This window comes from Aethalodelphis obliquidens, unplaced genomic scaffold, assembly GCF_003676395.1.
Source record: "Aethalodelphis obliquidens isolate GAN/ISIS:26980383/991018 unplaced genomic scaffold, ASM367639v1 scaffold27, whole genome shotgun sequence".
Lineage (NCBI taxonomy): Eukaryota > Metazoa > Chordata > Mammalia > Artiodactyla > Delphinidae > Aethalodelphis > Aethalodelphis obliquidens.
This window is the reverse complement of record NW_020837971.1, coordinates 16,123,706-16,142,921: the sequence shown is the minus strand read 5'-3', so window position 1 is coordinate 16,142,921 and position 19,216 is coordinate 16,123,706. Positions and strand designations below refer to the sequence as shown.

At 48.4% G+C, this 19,216-nt stretch overlaps 1 protein-coding gene across 6 annotated transcripts in view; it reads right to left on the bottom strand.

Annotated features, from left to right (window-relative positions):
• Window positions 1–7,007: 7,007 nt before the first annotated feature.
• Window positions 7,008–19,216, bottom strand: part of OGDH (oxoglutarate dehydrogenase) — a 76,873-nt gene continuing 64,664 nt past the window's right edge. For 5 of the 6 annotated variants that reach the window (XM_027124031.1, XM_027124029.1, XM_027124030.1 and 2 more), the window contains 7 exons: window positions 18,971–19,149; window positions 18,426–18,497; window positions 17,711–17,839; window positions 17,055–17,127; window positions 8,530–8,693; window positions 8,177–8,331; window positions 7,008–8,079 (listed from right to left, as the gene is read on the bottom strand). In XM_027124031.1, the coding sequence (XP_026979832.1) occupies window positions 7,959–8,079; window positions 8,177–8,331; window positions 8,530–8,693; window positions 17,055–17,127; window positions 17,711–17,839; window positions 18,426–18,497; window positions 18,971–19,149 (893 nt within the window). In that variant the 3' untranslated portion in view covers window positions 7,008–7,958. The other variant, XM_027124032.1, reaches the window with a different exon arrangement.

Here is a 19,216-nt window from a genome sequence, read left to right as displayed (position 1 = left end):
GAAAACCACGCGGAACCAAACAAGTCGCTTTCCTCGCTGTTCTTCCCTCTTCCCAGAGGGCGGCCCTGTTGAAGCGTTCTTAAAGTCATTCGAGTTCTAGCCAGATGAAGCAACCTCTGATCAGTTGGCATCTTCATATGCTATTAGCAGCCTTTATTTGCAACTATTTTCTACCCTGCCTTTAGGAAGACCACGTTCTCCCGATTACCCACAATTTTTTTATTGTGGTAAAATACAATATCAAAGTTTACCATCTTAACCAGTTTTAAGTGTACAGTGGCATTAAGCACATTTCCCACTGTTGTGTATCCATCACCACCATCCATCTCCATAGCTTTTTCATCTCCTAAAACTGACACTCTGTACTCATCAAACAATAATTCCTCATCCCCCTCCCACCCACAATTTTACTTTCTGTCTCTGAATTTGACTACTCTAGGGACCCGTTAGAAGTGGAATCATACAATATTTGTTTGTGACTGGCATATGCCCTGAAGTTTCATCCCTGTTGCAGCTGGCATAATTTCCTTCCTTTTGAAGGCTGAATAATACTTCATTGTGTGTGTATACCACATTTCGTTTATCCATTCCTCTATCAATGGATGTCTCACAATTAACTGTTTTTTAAATTTTTATTTATTTGGCTGCGCCGCGTCTTAGTTGTGGCATATGGGGTCTTTGTTGTGCCGTGCGGGAACTTTAGTTGTGGCATGTGGGATCTAGTTCCCTGACCAGGGATCCAACCCGGCCTCCTGCATTGGGAGTGCAGAACCTTAGTTACTGAACCACCAGGGAAGTCCCACAATTAACTTTTTTTTTTAAACAATTCTTCATTTATTTATTTATTTTTATTTAATTTGGCTGCGTTGGGTCTTTGTTGCTGAGCGGGGGCTTTCCCTAGTTGCGGCCAGTGGGGGCTTCTCTTGTTGCGGAGCATGGGCTCTAGGCACGTAAGCTTCAGTAGTTGTGGTATGCGGGCTCCGTAGTTGTGGCTTGTCCCACAATTAACTTTTAATATTGCTGAAATTTCTTCCCTCAAGGTTATCTGAACCCTGTGCTCTGTATCCTTTGAGAACCATTACTTCATTGAACAAATATGGCCGGCCTGCTGTGTGCCAGTCACTGGTCTGTGCTCTGAACGCCCCAGTGACCATGTTTGAAAGTCCTGTCTGGCCCCACTAGAAGGGACAAAGAGAAGGAAATGACTCACCAGGTAACAATGTTTCCATCAGGGCAAGGTTTAGGAAGAAAAATAAAGCAAGACCAGAGGATGGGAATGCTGGGAAATGGGAGGGGGGAATTCTCTAGAGAGCTGGCCCCGAGAAGAGAGAGCGTGAAGGGGGAGGCAGACCCCATGGAACCTGACCGTCTTCTGCCTCCAAGAGGCTGTGAGTTTGGGGGAGTTGCAGGCAGGTTCCTGGAAGAGGCCAGAAGTGGCCACACCAGGGTGCTGCATTTGAACTCTGCAGGCAGCTCTGTTACCTCCTCCCAATGCCACTGGGAGATGCTGTTTGGTGCCCACTCCCATCTTTGACTATGTGGATTGTTAGAAGAGTCTCCCTTAGGGGACTTCGCTGGAGGTCCAGTGGTTAAGACTCTGCTCCTCTGGGACTTCCCTGTGGCGCAGTGGTTAGAATCTGCCTGACAATGCAGGGGACATGGATTCGATCCCTGGGCCGGGAAGATCCGCGGAGCAACTCACCTCATGCACCACAACTACTGAGCCTGCGCTCTAGAGCCCGTGTGCCACAACTACTGAGCCCACGTACCACAATGACTGAAGCCCGCGCACCTAGAGCGCATGCTCTGCAACAAGAGAAGCCACTGCAATGAGAAGCCCGCACACGGCAATGAAGAGTAGCCCCTGCTGGCCGCAACTAGAGAAAGCCTGCATGTAGCAACGAAGACCCAATGCAGCCAAAAAAAAAAAAAAACAAATAAATAAATAAATATAAAAGACTCTGCTCTTCCACTGCAGGGGTCGCAGGTTCAATCCCTGGTCAGGGAACTAAGATCCTGAAAGCCATGCAGCCAAAAAAAAAAAAAAAAAAAGTCTCCCTTATTTACTGGAAAAAAATCTGCCTTCCTAAAATCTCCCTTCTACAACTGTATAAAATGAGAATCCTCATTTTGCTATTTGACAGTTCTTCAGGTATTAGAAGAAACTTACTCCCTTGGAATCTGCTGTTGGAAGACAAACACGCCCAGTTCTTTAAGTGTTAACAGCCACAGGATTTCCAGACCCCATACGGATTGACCACTCTCCTTCAAATGCACGACAGTTAGACAGTATCCTTTTAAAAGTGACACTGAGGGACATCCCCTGTGGTCCAGTGGTAAAGAATCCACCTTCCGGGACTTCCCTGGTGGTCCAGTGGCTAAGACTCCGTGCTCCCAATGCAGGGGGCCTGGGTTCGATCCCTGGTCAGGGAACTAGATCCCACATGCTGCAACTAAGAGTTCGCATGCCGCAACTAAGACCCGGCACAGCCAAATAAATACATAAATTAAATAATAATAAAAAAAGAATCCACCTTCCAATGCAGGGGACGCAGGTTGGAACCCTGGTCGGGGAACTAAGATCCCACGTGCCATGAGGCAACTAAGCCGGCGTGCCACAACTACTGAGCCCAAGCACTCTGGAGCCCGCCCGTTACAACTAGAGAGAGAAAAACCCACATGCCACAAGTAGAGAGAAGCCCACACCCCACAACGAAGAGCCCACATGCTACAACGAAAGAGCCCGCATGCTGCAATGAAGGTCCCACGTGCCGCAACTAAGACCTACTGCAGCTAAAAATAATTTTAAAAAGTAAAAATTAAAAAAAAAAGTGACACCAAGAATGGGACACAATATTCTAAATGTGGCCCGCCTAGCACAGCATGGGGGCTTCTGTGGGCCTGCTCTTTCCTGCAGTTAATGTGGCCTAAACCTTAATTTGGTTTTTAACCAGGACCTTCAGTTATTATGAATGGCTCTTAAGCACAATAATTTGACGTGATCTCGGCTTGCAAAACTAACTTTTAAAAGAAAAAACTGCTACTTTTTTTGCGACATATTCTAATTGTAGAGAATACGGAAAAATGTTCATAACAAATCAAAACCTTCCACTGTCCAAATGTTGAGAGAGGGCTTCCCTGGTGGCGCAGTGGTTGAGAGTCCGCCTGCCGATGCGGGGGACGCGGGTTCGTGCCCCGGTCCAGGAAGATCCCACATGCCGCAGAGCGGCTGGGCCCGTGAGCCATGGCCGCTGAGCCTGCGCGTCCGGAGCCTGTTCTCCGCGGCGGGAGGGGCTGCAGCGGTGGAAGGCCCGCGTACCGCAAAAAACCCCACAAATGTTGAGAGAGAATCCTTGTTATTTTGGTCTATTTTATCTCTGATGGTTCTCTCTACATATCTGTGTGGTTTGGAGATTATAGCCTTTATGTGGTTTTGCATCCTTATTTTTTCACTCTATTAACAAACATTTCCCTTCTTATTATCATTATCTGTGATCCTCATAAAATAAACGCTGCAAAGATTTATATAAAAGGATGCTTGCTGTGGCATTATCTATGATATTGAAAAATTAGACACAAGCTGTATTCATTCATTCAACAAACTTTTGTTGAGCTTCTATTTGCCAGACACTGTTCTCAGTGCAGGAAATGTGGCAGCTAGTAAAACAGACAAAAATCCCACTGTTGTGGAGCATTCATTAGTAAGCCAATAGTTCAATTCTCCTAGGTAATAGTTTAGTAAAACACCCCCATAGGCTGGAATTTATGCAGCACCCAAAATCATGTTTTTGAAATATTTAAAGGTATGAGAGGGACTTCCCTGGTGGTCCGGTGGTTAAGACTCCACACTTCCACTGCAGGGGGCACGGGTTCTATCCCTGGTCGGGGAACTAAGATCCCACATGCCGTGGGATCATGGCCGAAAGAAAGAAAGCAAGAAAGCAAGAAAGCAAGAAAGAAAGAAAGAAAGAAAGAAAGAAAGAAAGAAAGAAAGAATAGAAAAGAAAAATAGGATACAAAGTTGTATGATGCTAGCTGGTAAAAAACATTTATGGAGCAGACAATCTTCCACAAGCCACTAATCATTATGAGTAGAGAAAGGTACCTTTACAATAAAGACATGGATCAGACACTACCTTAACCAAGTCAGCATCACCAAGTGTGGGACCAGCTGACATCCTATGCCCTTGGTGCGATGCTCAGTGTTGATACAGAAAACTGCATTTGGAAGTTCCAGCCAGAAAGGTTCAACCTGAATCGAATCATGAGAAATTCTTGACTGCCTTTCCTTTGTTTCTGCATTCATTCACTCCCATAATTAGTAACTGTTTGAATCTGCCCTTTGGAACTCAGGGAAGGTCTAGGAGGCTGAAGCCTTTTTCCTATAAATAAGAAACGGGGGACATGCAAAGGCTTTTGTACCCTAGAGGGCCCCACAGGGTCCTGCTCTATTTCAAGGACACCAGAAAGACCAAGAAGTAAATGCAGTGCCATGATCCTTGATTGGACTCTGGATGGAAGAAAAAGACATTATTGGGGGGGCTTCCCTGGTGGCGCAGTGGTTAAGAATCCACCTGCTAATGCAGGGGACGTGGGTTCAAGCCCTGGTCCGGCAAGATCCCACATGCCGCAGAGCAACTAAGCCCGTGCGCCACAACTACTGAACCTGTGCTCTAAACCCCGCGAGCCACAACTACTGGAGCCTGCGCACCTAGAGCCCGTGCTCCACAACAAGAGAAGCCACCGCAACGAGAAGCCTGCGCACGGCAACGAAGAGTAGCCCCTGCTCTCTGCAACTAGAGAAAGCCCGTGCGCAGCAACGAAGACCTAACACAGCCAAAAATAAATAAATAAATAAATTTTTAAAAAGAGAGAAGAGGGTAAAAAAAAAAAAAAGACATTATTGGGACACTTAGGGAAATTTGAATAAGGGCCAGAGATGAGATAATAGCATTGAATGGATGTGAAATTCCCTGAGAGTGATGGCTGCATTGTGGGCTTGGAAAATGCCTTTCTTCTTAGGAGACTGTCAAGGAGAAGTATTTAAGGTGAAGGGTCATGAGGTCAGCAACTAAGCTCACATGATTAAACCAAAACAACTAAGTGTGTGTAGATAGAAATAAAGGAATGTGTCAAATTAGATTTCCCAGCGTTAGCTGGGAAATCTAAAAAAAGTATTTTTAAAGGCATTAAAAAATGATAGGAAGGAATGAGCCAAACTGTAAGGATGGATGCATTATTTGTAGATTTGGTAAAAACTATTTAAAATTCTTTAAAATACTCTTGATGACTGCCTAATTTATTTGATAGGTGCTTCATGATTTTCCTTATAGGCAATAGGAAAGTGAAACCAATCAAGCAGGGTAGAGCACCAATATCGTGGGTTTTTTTGTTTGTTTTTGTTTTTTTGCGGTACGCGGGCCTCTCACTGTTGTGGCCTCTCGCGTTGCGGAGCACAGGCTCCGGACGCACAGGCTCAGCGGCCATGGCTCACGGGCCCAGCCGCTCCACGGCATGTGGGATCTTCCCGGACCGGGGCACGAACCTGTGTCCCCTGCATCGGCAGGCGGACTCTCAACCACTGCGCCACCAGGGAAGCCCAGATGGGCCTTTAATATCCAGAAAGGCCAGGAATCCACGTCAAGTGGCCCAGGCACTCTCGTGCGCGCGCACACACACACGCACGTGCACACACACGCACGTGCACACACTGACATGCCCACACATGCATGCTCTCACACACTGGTCCGGGTCCTCTGGAAGTCTAAGCATATAGGCTGCTGTCCTAGACTGTGAGGCTTCTTCCTTCTCACCATTGCTCTTTTCGTTTTAGGAAAGGGGCGACTGAGAACCATAGCAGAACAGAGCTGACCAGAGAAGCGTTTGTCTGGCGGGTGGCCCAGCGTGGCCTGATTGCCCCTCATCTGCAGACCCACGCAGAGCTGTGGGAGTGGGAGAGACCCAAGTCCCTCGCCCTGTCCCTTGCCTCGGCTCCTGCAGATGGGCCAGTGGCTCCTGGGAGCCCTGGACTCCCTCAGGTACCCCACCAGGAAGTGCCCAGACCCCCTTGGGCTGTTGGCTCCCCTGTACCCACCGACCAGATTAGAAGCAGCAAGAGGTGAGGGCGAACTTCCATCTCGTGTCTCACCCCGATGTGCTCTGCCTCGGGGTAAGAGCGGAACCCTAACTCACCACACAGAGTGCAGGATGGGGACAGCTGCCCCCTTAGAGCGCCAGAATTCTCTCCAGGGAAAGGGGCTCCTGACTCCTTTTTTGCCTTTTAGCTCTAATCTGCCTGTCTGACCGTATCAGACACGGGGACAGGGTGCTGGTTTTGGAGCACACACAGGAGCACAGGGGCAGGTGACAGCTTTTCCCCTGCCGCTACCTGCCCAAGGCATGCCAGGCCCGGAAGACTCTTGGGCAAGCCACAGGACAAAATGAAGACATTCTGAAAAGCCTTCAAGGACAAGGGACCCGGGTGTGGCCCAAAGGATGGGGTGAACGGCAGGGGGCCCCACTGCTGGAGGGTACCCCCATGTCCACACCCAGGCCTTTTCCTGAGCTCTTTTTCAGTGCCGGGACCTCTAGAACCCCCAGAAAACCAAGGCTGGCGTCCTGTGGGCTGAAGGCAGTGGGGCTCTTGTCAAGAGGGGACACGGCCTCATAAGGGCTCAGCTGGCACGGCCAGCTCCCCTCCAGAGGTCCAATGAGCTACTTGGGCTCCTGGAGACTGCTAGCAACGTCCCAGGGCGAGCCCACCACCCACGCTGGCTGAAGCACAGACTGCAGAGTACTATTTTAGGTGGAGTGTTGGGGGACCTGGGAGCAGGGGACACTCAGAAACCAGGGTGTGTCCAACACAGTCTGCAACGATGACGGCGAGGCCAGGAGGGAGGAGGCGGCGCCGCCGCCACCCCTGTGCTGCCCCGCAGGCACACAGGCCCTGCAGCGAGGAGGGGCTGCTTCCCAGGCAGGGCGGAGCAGAAAGAATGACACCACACAGGCCCAAGGATAACTTAGTTTATGGGTCAAGCCAAATGCAATGCAAAGTTGTTTTCGTTATTTTTTTTTTTTAACCAAAATAAATAAATCAGATCTGTCCCTGTGACAGGTCAGGGGAGCTGGCCCCCGGCCTAGTGCTGCCCCTCACTCCTGGCCCTCCTCTCCCCTTCAGACCAGCTTTGGCACAGCAGAGAGAAGGATGCTTCGGAGTCTCCATCGTGTAGAAGGAAAGAGGAAAGGAGGTGGAACTGGAGGTTAAGGGAGGGCAGGACCCAGATGAGCAGGCTGCGCCTGCGCCCGAGAGCCCCGAGTGGCGCTTCCCGCCACGCACACCCCACGGGCCCGGGGGGCCACCCAGCTCCAGGCGGGTGGAGTGTGCACGGCCTGGGACCCTCTCGAGGGGAGGAAGTGGACGCTGAGGAGAGCAGACCCGCCCTCTCTGTGCAGGTCAGTCTTGGGCCGTCTCCCACCAGCCAGCCCGCGACAGTGCCCTCTGCTCACTGCGTGGCAAGGGTCCTGACAGAGCCCTCCCACCCCACAAAGCCTCTGACCGTGGTGGCTCCTCTGAGGGGTCTGGGCTCAGCCTGAGGAGAGGAAGCCACCCTGCTGGGTGACAGGGACCGCCAGCACAAGGGTGTGCCACATGAGGCGGGCCCTGGGGGGTGATCCGGGGGTGAGGGCAGATGTAACCCTCCCAGGACTCCTGCGGGGGCTGCCTCTCCTCCTCCCGCTCTCCACTGCCTCCATGAAGGTTGCTCAGCTGGACAGAAGTCACAGAGCCTGGGGAGCACCTGGCCTGGGGGCAGCCGAGCACGTGGGGGAGCGGCTTAATTCCTAAGTGAGCGAGGAGGGGGTGTGTGTGGTGCAGGGATGGGCAGAGGCGGGGGCAGCGTGGAGCACTATTCTGTAGTGGAGAAGCAAGGGGCGGTCGTGAGGCGGAGCCCAGGCAGCATCTACGAGAACTTCTTGAAGGCGTCCAGGTCGAAGGCCGTGTCCAGGAGGCGCTGCAGCTCCGTGAGGTGGGTCTTCTTGTTGCCGGTGGCTGGAGCCGCTGCTGGGTCCCGGCCGGCGTACCTGAGGGGAGCAACAGTGCGCGGTGATGGCGAAGGCCCCCGAGGGGCCCGGGCCCCCTTGCCCTCCCCGGGCCCCAGCCGACTGCCCGCGACCTTACCACACAGGCTTGGCGCGGTTGATGGTGGTCCGCAGCCTGGGCTTCACGTAGTCGTAGTAGCCTTGGTTCTTGTGCTCCTCCTGGCACCAGGCCAGCTCGGCGCTGGGGTACTTCTGCACCTCCTGCAGCAGGAGGTCGAAGGGGAAGGGCGACAGCTGGGGAGAGAGAGAGGAGCTCCTGTCAGGAGAAGGTGCTCAGAGTACTGGGCGAGGCTGGTGTCCTAGAGGGGCTGGCGTCCCAGGTGAGGAGCTCAGTGACCCCTGAAGGATGTTCTGGAAACTCTGGGAAAGCTCTGGGGTCCAGACACCCAGAGGAGGAACGCCAGGACCGGCCTGGGCACCACCTGCCCTCACCTGCTCGATCCTCGTGATGGCCACTTGCTCTGCCATATCCCGTGCTTTGCGCTCTCGGGTAAGATCATAGTACACTTTGCCGGTACAGAAGAGAAGTCTCTTGACGTTTTCTGGGTTTTGGGCTGCAGGGCCATCTTCTGGGATCACCCGCTGGAAGTGGGTACCTACGAGAGAATCCCCACAGCTGGGGGTCTGCTCAGGACTTGGCTGAGGGTGTCCAGGGCCCTCCCTCCACGAGGTGGGGCTGTGCCACAACTGACACCAGAACATTTAGTTTCTGAGGGTTAGGGCTCTCCCCCACTCGCCAGCCTGTGATGCCCTTGCATTAATCCACACTGAGAGAGCCTAACCGGCACAGTAGGCAAGGCCAGCCTTGAGGAGCAAGGGACATCAGTTCATTCTTCAGAACAACCTACCTCAGACTTCAGGGACAACTAGGTCTAGAAGACCATCCCATGACCACTCTGCTCAGACTCCTCATGAGTTTACAAATACTAAAACTTGCCACACTGGAAACTAGAGCAAATACTCAGATGCTCACGGCCGGGACCATTCCCCTGCGAACAAGGCCGACTTCAGGAAGCTGCATTCAAAATGAGGGGTTCCCTTAATGACACATAAGCAACACACAACATGCTCACATTCACGTATGCACGCAAATGCTAGGATTAGAAGGAAACTACCTTCACCTGAGAAAGGCCAGATATGAGAGACCCACCGCGAACATCATACTCAATGGTGAAAGACTGAAAGCATTTTCCTAAGACACAAACAAGGCAAGGATGTCCGTTCTCACCACTTCTATTCAGCATAGCACTGGAATTTCTAGCCAGAGCAATTAGGGGGGAAAAAAAAAAAGAACTAAGAAGTATCTAAATTGGAAAGGAACAAATAAAATTATCTGTTTGTTTTACATGTAGAAAACCCTAAAGATTCCACATACAAAAAAACCCTGTTAGAACTAATAAATGAATTCAGCAAAGTTACAGGATAGAAAATCAACACTCAGAATTCAGTTGTATTTCTATGAACAATCCAAAAGTTAAGAAAAAAAATCCCGTTCAAAACAGCATCAAATAAATAAAATTACTTAGGAATAAACTTAACCAAGAAAATGAAAGACTTGTACACTGAAAACTATAGAACATTACTGAGAGAAATTAAAGAAGATACCAATAAATGGGAAGTCATCCATGTTCATGGATCGGGAGACTTAATATTGCCATGATGTTAATATTATCAAAGCAATCTACAGATTCAACGCAATCCTTATCAAAATCCCAATGACAGGGACTTCCCTGGTGGTGCAGTGGTTAAGATCCGCCTGCCAATGCAGGGGACGTGGGTTCGAGCCCTGGTCTGGAAAGATCCCACATGCTGTGGAGCAACTAAGCCCGTGAGCCACAACTACTGAGCCTGCGCTCTAGAGCCCGAGAGCCACAACTACTGAGCCCGCGTGCTGCAACTACGGAAGCCCATGCTCTTAGAGCCCGTGCTCCGAAACAAGAGAAGCCACCGCAATGAGAAGCCCGCTCAGCACAACGAAGAGTAGCCCCCGCTCGCCGCAATTAGAGAAAGCCCGTGTGCAGCAACAAAGACCCAACACAGCCTAAATAAATAATACGTCTTAAAAAAAAAATCCCAATGACATTTTTTCAGAAATAGAAAAGTCTACCTTAAAATTCATGGAATCCCAAAGGACCCTGAATAGCCAAAACTATCTTGAAAAAAGAAAAACAAAGCTGGAGGACTCATGCTTCCTGATTTCAAAACTTACTACAAAGCTACAAGATCAAAGTGGTACTGGCATAAAGACATATATAGACCAATGGAAGACAACAGAGGGACCAGAAATGAACCTTCACGTATATGGTCAAATGATTTTGACAAGGGAACCAAGACTATTCAATGGGGAAAGGAGAGTCTCTTCAACAAATGGTGCTGGGAAAACTGGATATCCACATGCAAAGGAAGCTGTACCCTTACACCATACAGACACACTAACTCAAAATGGATTAAAGACTAAACACAAGACTGAAATTATAAAACTTAGAAGAAAACATGCGGAGATTGGTTCAAGATGGAAGAGTAGAAGGAAGTGCGCTCACTCCCTCTTGTGAGAGCACCAGAATCACAACTAACTGCTGAACAATCATCGACAGGAAGACACTGGAACTCACCAAAAAAGATAGCCCATATCCAAGGACAAAGGAGAAGCCGCAAAGAGATGGCAGGAGGGGCGCAATCACAATAAAATCAAATCCCACAACCGCTGGGTAGGTGACTCACAAACTGGAGAACAATTATACCACAGAAGTCCATCCACTGGAGTGAAGGTTCTGAGACCCACATCAGGCTTCCCAACCTGGGGGTCCGGCAACGGGAGGAGGAATTCCTAGAGAATCAGACTTTGAAGGCTAGTGGGATTTGACTGCAGGACTTCGACAGGACTGGGGGAAACAGAGACTCCACTCTTGGAGGGCACACACAAAGTAGTGTGTGCATCAGGACCCAGGGGAAGGAGCAGTAACCCCTAGGAGACTGAACCAGACCTACATGCTACTGTTGGAGGGTCTCCTGCAGAGGCAGGGTGTGGCTGTGGCTCACCGTGGGGACAAAAAAACTGGCAGAAGTTCTGGGAAGTACTCCTTGGCGCCATTAGCCCCACCAAAGGGCCAGTAGGCTCCAGTGCTGGGTCACCTCAGGCCAAACAACCAACAGGGAGGGATACCAGCCTCACCCATCAGCAGACAAGCGGATTAAAGTTTCACTGAGTCTTCCACCAGAGCAACACCCAGCTCTACCCACCACCAGTCCCTCCCATCAGGAAACTTGCACAAGCCTCTTAAGTAGCCTCATCCACCAGAGGGCAGACAGCAGAAGCAAGAAGAACTACAATCCTGCAGCCTGTGGAAGGAAAACCACATTCACAGAAAGACAGACAAAATGAAAAGGCAGAGGACTTTGTACCAGATGAAGGAACAAGATAAAATCCAAGAAAAACAAATGAATGAACTGGAGATAGGCAACCTTGCAGAAAAAGAATTCAGAATAATGATAGTGAAGATGATCCAGGACCTCGGAAAAGAATGGAGGCAAAGATTGAGAAGATACAAGAACTGTTTAACAAAGACCTAGAAGAATTAAAGAACAAAGACCTAGAAGAATTAAAGAACAAACAAAAAGAGATGAACAATACAATAACTGAAATGAAAAATACACTAGAAGGAATCAATAGCAGAATAACTGAGGCAGAAGAACGGATAAGTGACCTGGAAGACAGAATGGTGGAATTCACTGCCATGGAACAGAAGAAAGAAAAAAGAATGAAAAGAAATGAAGACAGCCTAAGAGACCTCTGGGACATCATTAAACACAACAACATTCACATTATAGGGGTCCCAGAAGGAGAAGAGAGAGAGAAAGGACCCGAGAAAATATTTGAAGAGATTATAGTCAAAAACTTCCAAGTCCAAGAAGCACAGAGAGGCCCAGGCAGGATAAACCCAAGGAGAAACACGTCGAGACACATAGTAATCAAACTGACAAAAATTAAAGACAAAGAAAAATTATTGAAAGCAACAAGGGAAAACGACAAAAAACATACAAGGGAACTCCCATAAGGTTAACAGCTGATTTCTCAGCAGACACTCTACAAGCCAGAAGGGAGTGGCATGATATATTTAAAGTGATGAAGGGGAAGAACTTACAACCAAGATTACTCTACCCGGCAAGGATCTCATTCAGATTCGATGGAGAAATCAAAAGCTTTACAGACAAGCAAAAGCTGTGAGAATTCAGCACCAACAAACCAGCTCTACAACAAATGCTAAAGAAACTTCTCTAAGTGGGAAACACAGGACAAGAAAAGGACCTACAAAAATAAACCCATAACAAGAAAATGGTAATAGGAACATACATATCGATAATTACCTTACACATGAATGGATTAAATACTCCAACCAAAAGACACAGGCTTTTAGACATATGCTGTGTAAAAGAGACCCACTTCAGACCCAGGGACACATACAGACTGAAAGTGAGGGGATGGAAAAAGATATTCCATGCAAAGGTAAATCAAAGAAAGCCAGAGCAGCAATACTCATATCAGATAAAATAGACTTTAAAATAAAGAATGTTACAAGAGACAAGGAAGGACACTACATAATGATCAAGGGATCAATCCAAGAAGAAGATACAACAATTATAAATATATATGCACCCAACATAGGAGCACCTCAATACATAAGGCAACTGCTAACAGCTATAAAAGAGGAAATAGACAGTAAACAATAATAGTGGGGGACTTTAACACCTCAGTTACGCCAATGGAAAGATCATCCAGACAGAAAATTAATAAGGAAACACAAGCTTTAAATGACACAGTAAACCAGATAGACTTAATTGATATTTATAGGACATTCCATCCAAAAACAGCAGATTACACTTTCTTCTCAAGTGCACATGGAACATTCTCCAGGACAGATCACATCTTGGGTCACAAATCAAGCCTCAGTAAATTTAGGAAAACGGAAATCATATCAAGCATCTTTTCCAGCCACAATGCTATGAGGTAAGAAATCAATTACAGGGAAAAAAATGTAAAAAACACAAACACATGGAGGCTAAACAATACATTATTAAATAACCAAGAGGTCACTGAAGAAATCAAAGAGGAAACCAAAAAATACCTAGAGACAAATTACAATGAAAACATGACGATCCAAAACCTATGGGAGGCAGCAAAAGCAGTTCTGAGAGGAACGTTTATAGCTATACAAGCCTACCTCAAGAAACAAGAAAAACCTCAAATAAACAATCTAACCTTACACCTAAAGGAACTGGAGAAAGAAGAACAAACAAAACCCAAAGTTATTAGAAGGAAAGAAATCATAAAGATCAGAGCAGAAATAAATGAAATAGAAACAAAGAAAACAATAGCAAAGATCAATAAAACTAAAAGCTGGTTCTTTGAGAAGATAAACAAAATTGATAAACCATTAGCCAGACTCATCAAGAAAAAGAGGGGGAGGACTCAAATCAATAAAATTAGAAATCAAAAAGGAGAATTTACAACGGACACCACAGAACTACAAAGCATCATAATAGACTACTGCAAGCAACTCTATGCCAATAAAATGGACAACCTGGAAGAAATGGACAAACTCTTAGAAAGGTATAACCTTCCAAGACTGAACCAGGAAGAAACAGAAAATATGAACAGACCAATCACAAGTAATGAAATTGAAACCTTGATTGAAAATCTTCCAACAAACAAAAGTCCAGGACCAGATGGCTTCACAGGTGAATTCTATCAAACACTTAGAGTAACACTCCCAAACTCATTCTGTGAGGCCACCATCACCCTGATACCAAAACGAGACAAATATACTACAAAAAAAGAAAATTTCAGACCAATATCACTGATGAATATAGATGCAAAAATCCTCAACAAAATACTAGCAAACAGAATCCACCAACACATTAAAAGGATCATATACCATGATCAAGTGGGATTTATCCCAGGGATGCAAGGATTCTTCAATATACGCAAATCAATCAATGTGATACACCATATTAACAAATTGAAGAATAAAAACCATATGATCATCTCAATAGATGCAGAAAAAAGCTTTTGACAAAATTCAACACCCACTTATGATAAAAACTCTCCAGAAAGTGGGCATAGAGGGAACCTACCTCAACATAATAAAGACCATATATGACAAACCCACAGCTAACATCATTCTCAATGGTGAAAAACTGAAAGCATTTCCTCTAAGATCAGGAAGAAGACAAGGTTGCCCACTCTCGCCACTACTATTCAACATGGTTTTGGAAGTCCTAGCCACGGCAATCAGAGAAAAAAGAGAAATAAAAGGAATACAAATTGGAAACGAAGAAGTAAAATTGTCACTGTTTGCAGATGATATGATACTATACATAGAGAATCCTAAAGATGCCACCAGAAAACTACTAGAGTTAATCAATGAATTTGGTAAAGTTGCAGGATACAAAATTAATGCACAGATATCTCTTGCATTCCTATACACTAACAACGAAAGATCAGAAAGAGACATTAAGGAAACAATCCCATTCACCATTGCAACAAAAAGAATAAAATATCTAGGAATAAACCTACCTAAGGAGACAAAAGACCTGTACTCAGAAACCTATAAGACACTGATGAAAGAAATCAAAGAGGACACAAAAAGATGGAGAGATATACCATGTTCTTGAATTGGAAGAATCAATATTGTGAAAATGTCCATACTACCCAAAGCAATCTACAGATTCAATGCAATCCCTATCAAATTACCAACGGCATGTTTTACAGAACTAGAAAACATGCGGCAAAAGCTTCATGACATTGGGACTTCCCTGGTGGCACAGCGGTTAAGAATCCGCCTGCCAATGCAGGTGACAGGGGTTCGATCCCTGGTCCGGAAGATCCCACATGCAGCGGACCAACTAAGCCCATGTGCCACAACTACTGAGCCTGCGCTCTAGAGCTCGTGCGCTACAACTATTAAGCCCACGCGCCACAACTACTGAAGCCCATGTACCTAGAGCCTGTGCTCCACAACAAGAGAAGCCACCACAATGAGAAGCCCGCGCACCACAATGAAGAGTAGCTCCCGCTCACTGCAACTAGAGAAAGCCTGCGCGCAGCAACGAAGACCCAAGGCAGCCAAAAATAAATAAATTTATTAAAAAAAAAAAGCTTCATGACATTGAATTTGGCAGTGATTTCTTAGATGTGACTCCAAAGGCACAGACAAGAACAAAAAGAAGAGAAAAAGTGGACTTCATGAAAATTTAAAAATTTTGTGCATCCAAAGACAACACACAGGGACTTCCCTGGTGGTCCAGTGGTTAAGACTCCACACTCCCAATGCAAGGGGCACGGGTTTGATCCCTGGTTGGGGAACCAGGATTCCACATGCCGTGTGGTGCAGCAAATAAACAAACAAACACACACACAAACAGGCCTGGAAAAAAAAAGACTCCACACAGATGGAAGAAAATAGCTGCAAGTCACATAGCTGATAAGGCATCAGTATCCAGTGAACAGAGAGAAATCTTACAACCCAACAACAAAACAAACAACCCAATTAAAAAATGGGCAAGGACTTGATTAAACATTTTTCCAAAGATAACATACAGATGGCCAATAAGCACATGAAAAGACGCTCAACATCACTGATCATTAGGTTAACAAAAATCAAAACTGCGATGAGATACTACTTCATGGTCACAAGGATGGCTATTATGAAACAAAAACAAAAACCAAGAAAACAAAAACAGAAAACAGTAGTGTTGGCAAGAATGTAGAGAAACTGGAATCCTCGTGTATTGCTGTGAACCAGTATGGAAAACGGTATGGTATGCCTGAAGAATTACCATATGACCCAGCAATCTGCTTCTTGGTATATACCCAAAGGAATTGAAAGCAGGGTCTCGAAGAGAGATTTGTACACCCATGTTCATAGGTGTACTAATAATTTTAGCCATAATGGCTAATGATTTTAGCCATTATCCCCAATGGCTAAAATGTGGAGGTAACCCAAGTGTCCACTGACAGATGAATAGATAAGCAAAAAGTGGTATAAAAATACAACAGAACCTTATTCAGCCTTAGAAACGAAGGAAATTCTGACACCTGCTACAACATGGATGAAACTTGAGGATACTGTGCTGAGTGAAATAAGCCCGTCACATAAAGACACATACTGTATGAGCCCACTAACATGCAGCTCCTAGAGCAGCCAAACCCACAGAGACAGAAAGCAGAACGGTGGGTGCCAGGGGCTGGGGGAGGGGTGGTGATGGGGGAGTTCTGGGGATGGACGGGGTTGATGGTTGCACAATGACGTGAATGTGTTTATTAATGCCACTGAACTGTACACTTAAAAATGGCTAAGATGGTAAATTTTATATTATGTATATTTCACCATAATAAAAAAAAATGGGAAAAAAACCAAAGAAGGGGTTTACCTTGACCGAAGATTAAAGGGGGCTCCATGGCTGGGAGCAAGTGGCCTCCCCTGGCCCTGTAAGTCCGGGGTTGTGTGGGGCCACCGTGTGCTGTCAGCCACCTGATGTCTGCTGTCCGGGGGGAAATCTCAGTGCTGTGGGCCTCACCTCACACCACTGAGCTGCCATGTTACGTGGCAGCCCCTACCCACCGGTGCTTCTCCTCTTTTCCTGGCGGTGAGCTGCCATCAGCCCCCCAGGAGCAGTGCCCAGGCAGCAGCGTGAACTCTAACCTCAGACTCACTTCACTGCCTCTGAAAGAGTCCTGCGGGGGTGCACCCAGGCAGGGGTCACAGACCCCAGTGGGACGCGAGACATGCTGTTTGACCAATTTGCACATGAGCTCTGACATCCAGGCTGTCGTGTTCAGTGGTCTTTACCCAACAACCAAAAACTGTGGCAAGGACCAGAGTGAGACTGACAAGGATAAGCCCCCCCCAGAGTAGCAGTGAAGACCCACTCCAAATGCTCACCCCCCTCAAGCCTACCTGGAAGCATCTCGTCAAAGCTGGATCTGGCCTCAGGGTGCCGCAGCAGGGACTTGGGGGTGAAGATGATTAACTGAAACACAGCAGCACAGGCTCAGGTTCTAAGGATTCCAGAAGGAGGGCCGACAGCAAGGGGCTGCCCAGGCCTCGCCTTCAGAACAGGCATCTAATGCTGCCCTCCCAGCTCTACGGTCAGGTCAGCGGGATCCGCAGGGTAGAGGTGAAGAGAAGGAAAACAGAACGATGCGGTTTCCCCTCGTCCCCTCTCCTCCGCCCTGAGACACTGGGCATCCACTCCTCCAGGGTCTGTCCCAGCCTGCTCGGAGCCCTGGGTGCCCCCTACCCTATACCTGGGGAAGACCCCTGAGCCTTTCCTGACGTCCTTGCCTGTGGCCAGGGCTGTCCTGTCCCGTGGGCCTGCCTGGCCCTGCACTGTGGCCGGCAGCAGCAGGGGGCATTCTCCCCTTGGACCCTTCACTCACACTCCTACTCACCCTTCCACACCTCACCAAGGAGACTGCTTCCTGGGGGCTCAGCTCTCCTCCAAGCTCAACGCACCATCTACGACCACCCGCCCACAAGTCCATCCTCCCATTGGGCTGGGGCCCTGGAGTTCTCAGGCCAGGCCTCTCTGAGCTGGGACACCCCCAACTGACCGGCTTCCGGAAGGGAAGGAGAATCTGGCGACGCAGCACGTGGAAGAAGTTGCCAGGGGTGGAGCAGTTGACGACAACCCAGTTGCAATCGTACAGCTGATTTATGTCGAAGTTGGCTTCCTTAAGGTCCTGGAGCAAGGAGGGAAAGGGCCAGAGGCCAGGCGGCACTGAGCACCCCGTCGCAGGGGGCATCAAGGCAGAGGGCCTCACGGCTGCAGCCTTAGGGTGCCACAGCTCCTCCAGAGATGCACACACAGGGGGCACTGACGAGAGCTCAGCCAGCCAGCCCCACGCTCTGAATGGGATTCTCAGTCCCATGTAACCCCTATTTCTCTGAAAACTACTGCCTGGTCTGGGACAGATACAGGTTCTACCTAAAACCAATTCTGATGTTCCTCAGAAACAGAACCCCCCAAATTTCCTTTTAGCTCTTAAAATTTCACTAGAATCACCCCAGAGTTCTTTCCTCTAAACTGTTTGCCTGAATCAAAATACAGGCGGTATCACTCCTAGAAGCTTCTGCTGTAGCTTTCAGCGCCTCTGCTTTCTACAGCAGCAGGGACGACAGGAGGCAGCCCGGCACTGTCTTCTGTGCTCTAAGAAGGCCTCTCACTTTGTGGAGACCAGCAGGCTCGGGGCCCACCTGCGACTCCCGAGAAGCACAGAGCAGTCGTGCCTTCAGAGTTGCCCACAGACGCCCAGGTGTGCCACTCACCGGCAGGACGTCTGGGTCGTCATTGCACATCTGCAGGAACCGCTCCGGCCTGGCGGAGGAATGTTCCGGACCCTGGAACCAGACACACAAGTTACAGATCAGGAGCTTCCCCCATGCTGACCGTTGCATTCAGTACATCTCTTCCTTAACCAACTTGCTCATTTTGGTCTGAAAAACACCAAACTGTCTCTTTACTGCTGGCAGTTTAATTCCTTCTCCTCCTGCACATGGAGCGTGGAGGGGGCGTTTCCACATCAGGACAGGGCCCAGCACTCCTGGTTCCTCCTGGTTTCCAAACCCGGTTCTTAAGCAAGCCCCCCACAGGGCCTGGCGGAGGAGGAGGGAAGAGAACAGGGAACACTGGAGCCTGGGAGGTCCCCGTCCGCACTGCCACTTCTCATCAGTAACGGATCAGGACCTGCCTCTTGCCTTCCAAGGGAGGTGGGGAACACCAGCAGAGCCTGTACGGTGCCAATTTCGGGGTCAGGGTCCTAGGCAGGCCCTTCCCACGTTCTAGGTCTGCCGGGAAGGGGCGGGGGCCTCACCATGCCCTCCATGCCGTGGGGCAGCAGCAGCACGATGCCGTTCTGCCGCACCCACTTGGCTTGTCCCGGGCAGATGAACTGGTCGATGATGCACTGGGCCGTGTTGTGGAAGTCACCAAACTGGGCCTCCCAGAGGACCAGGGCGTTAGGACTGGCCATGGCAAAGCCCAGCTCAAAGCCTGCAGGGCAGGAGGGAGGGAGAGAAGACCGGACAGGAGTCAGCTGGTGGGCGGGAAGGGGGCTGCA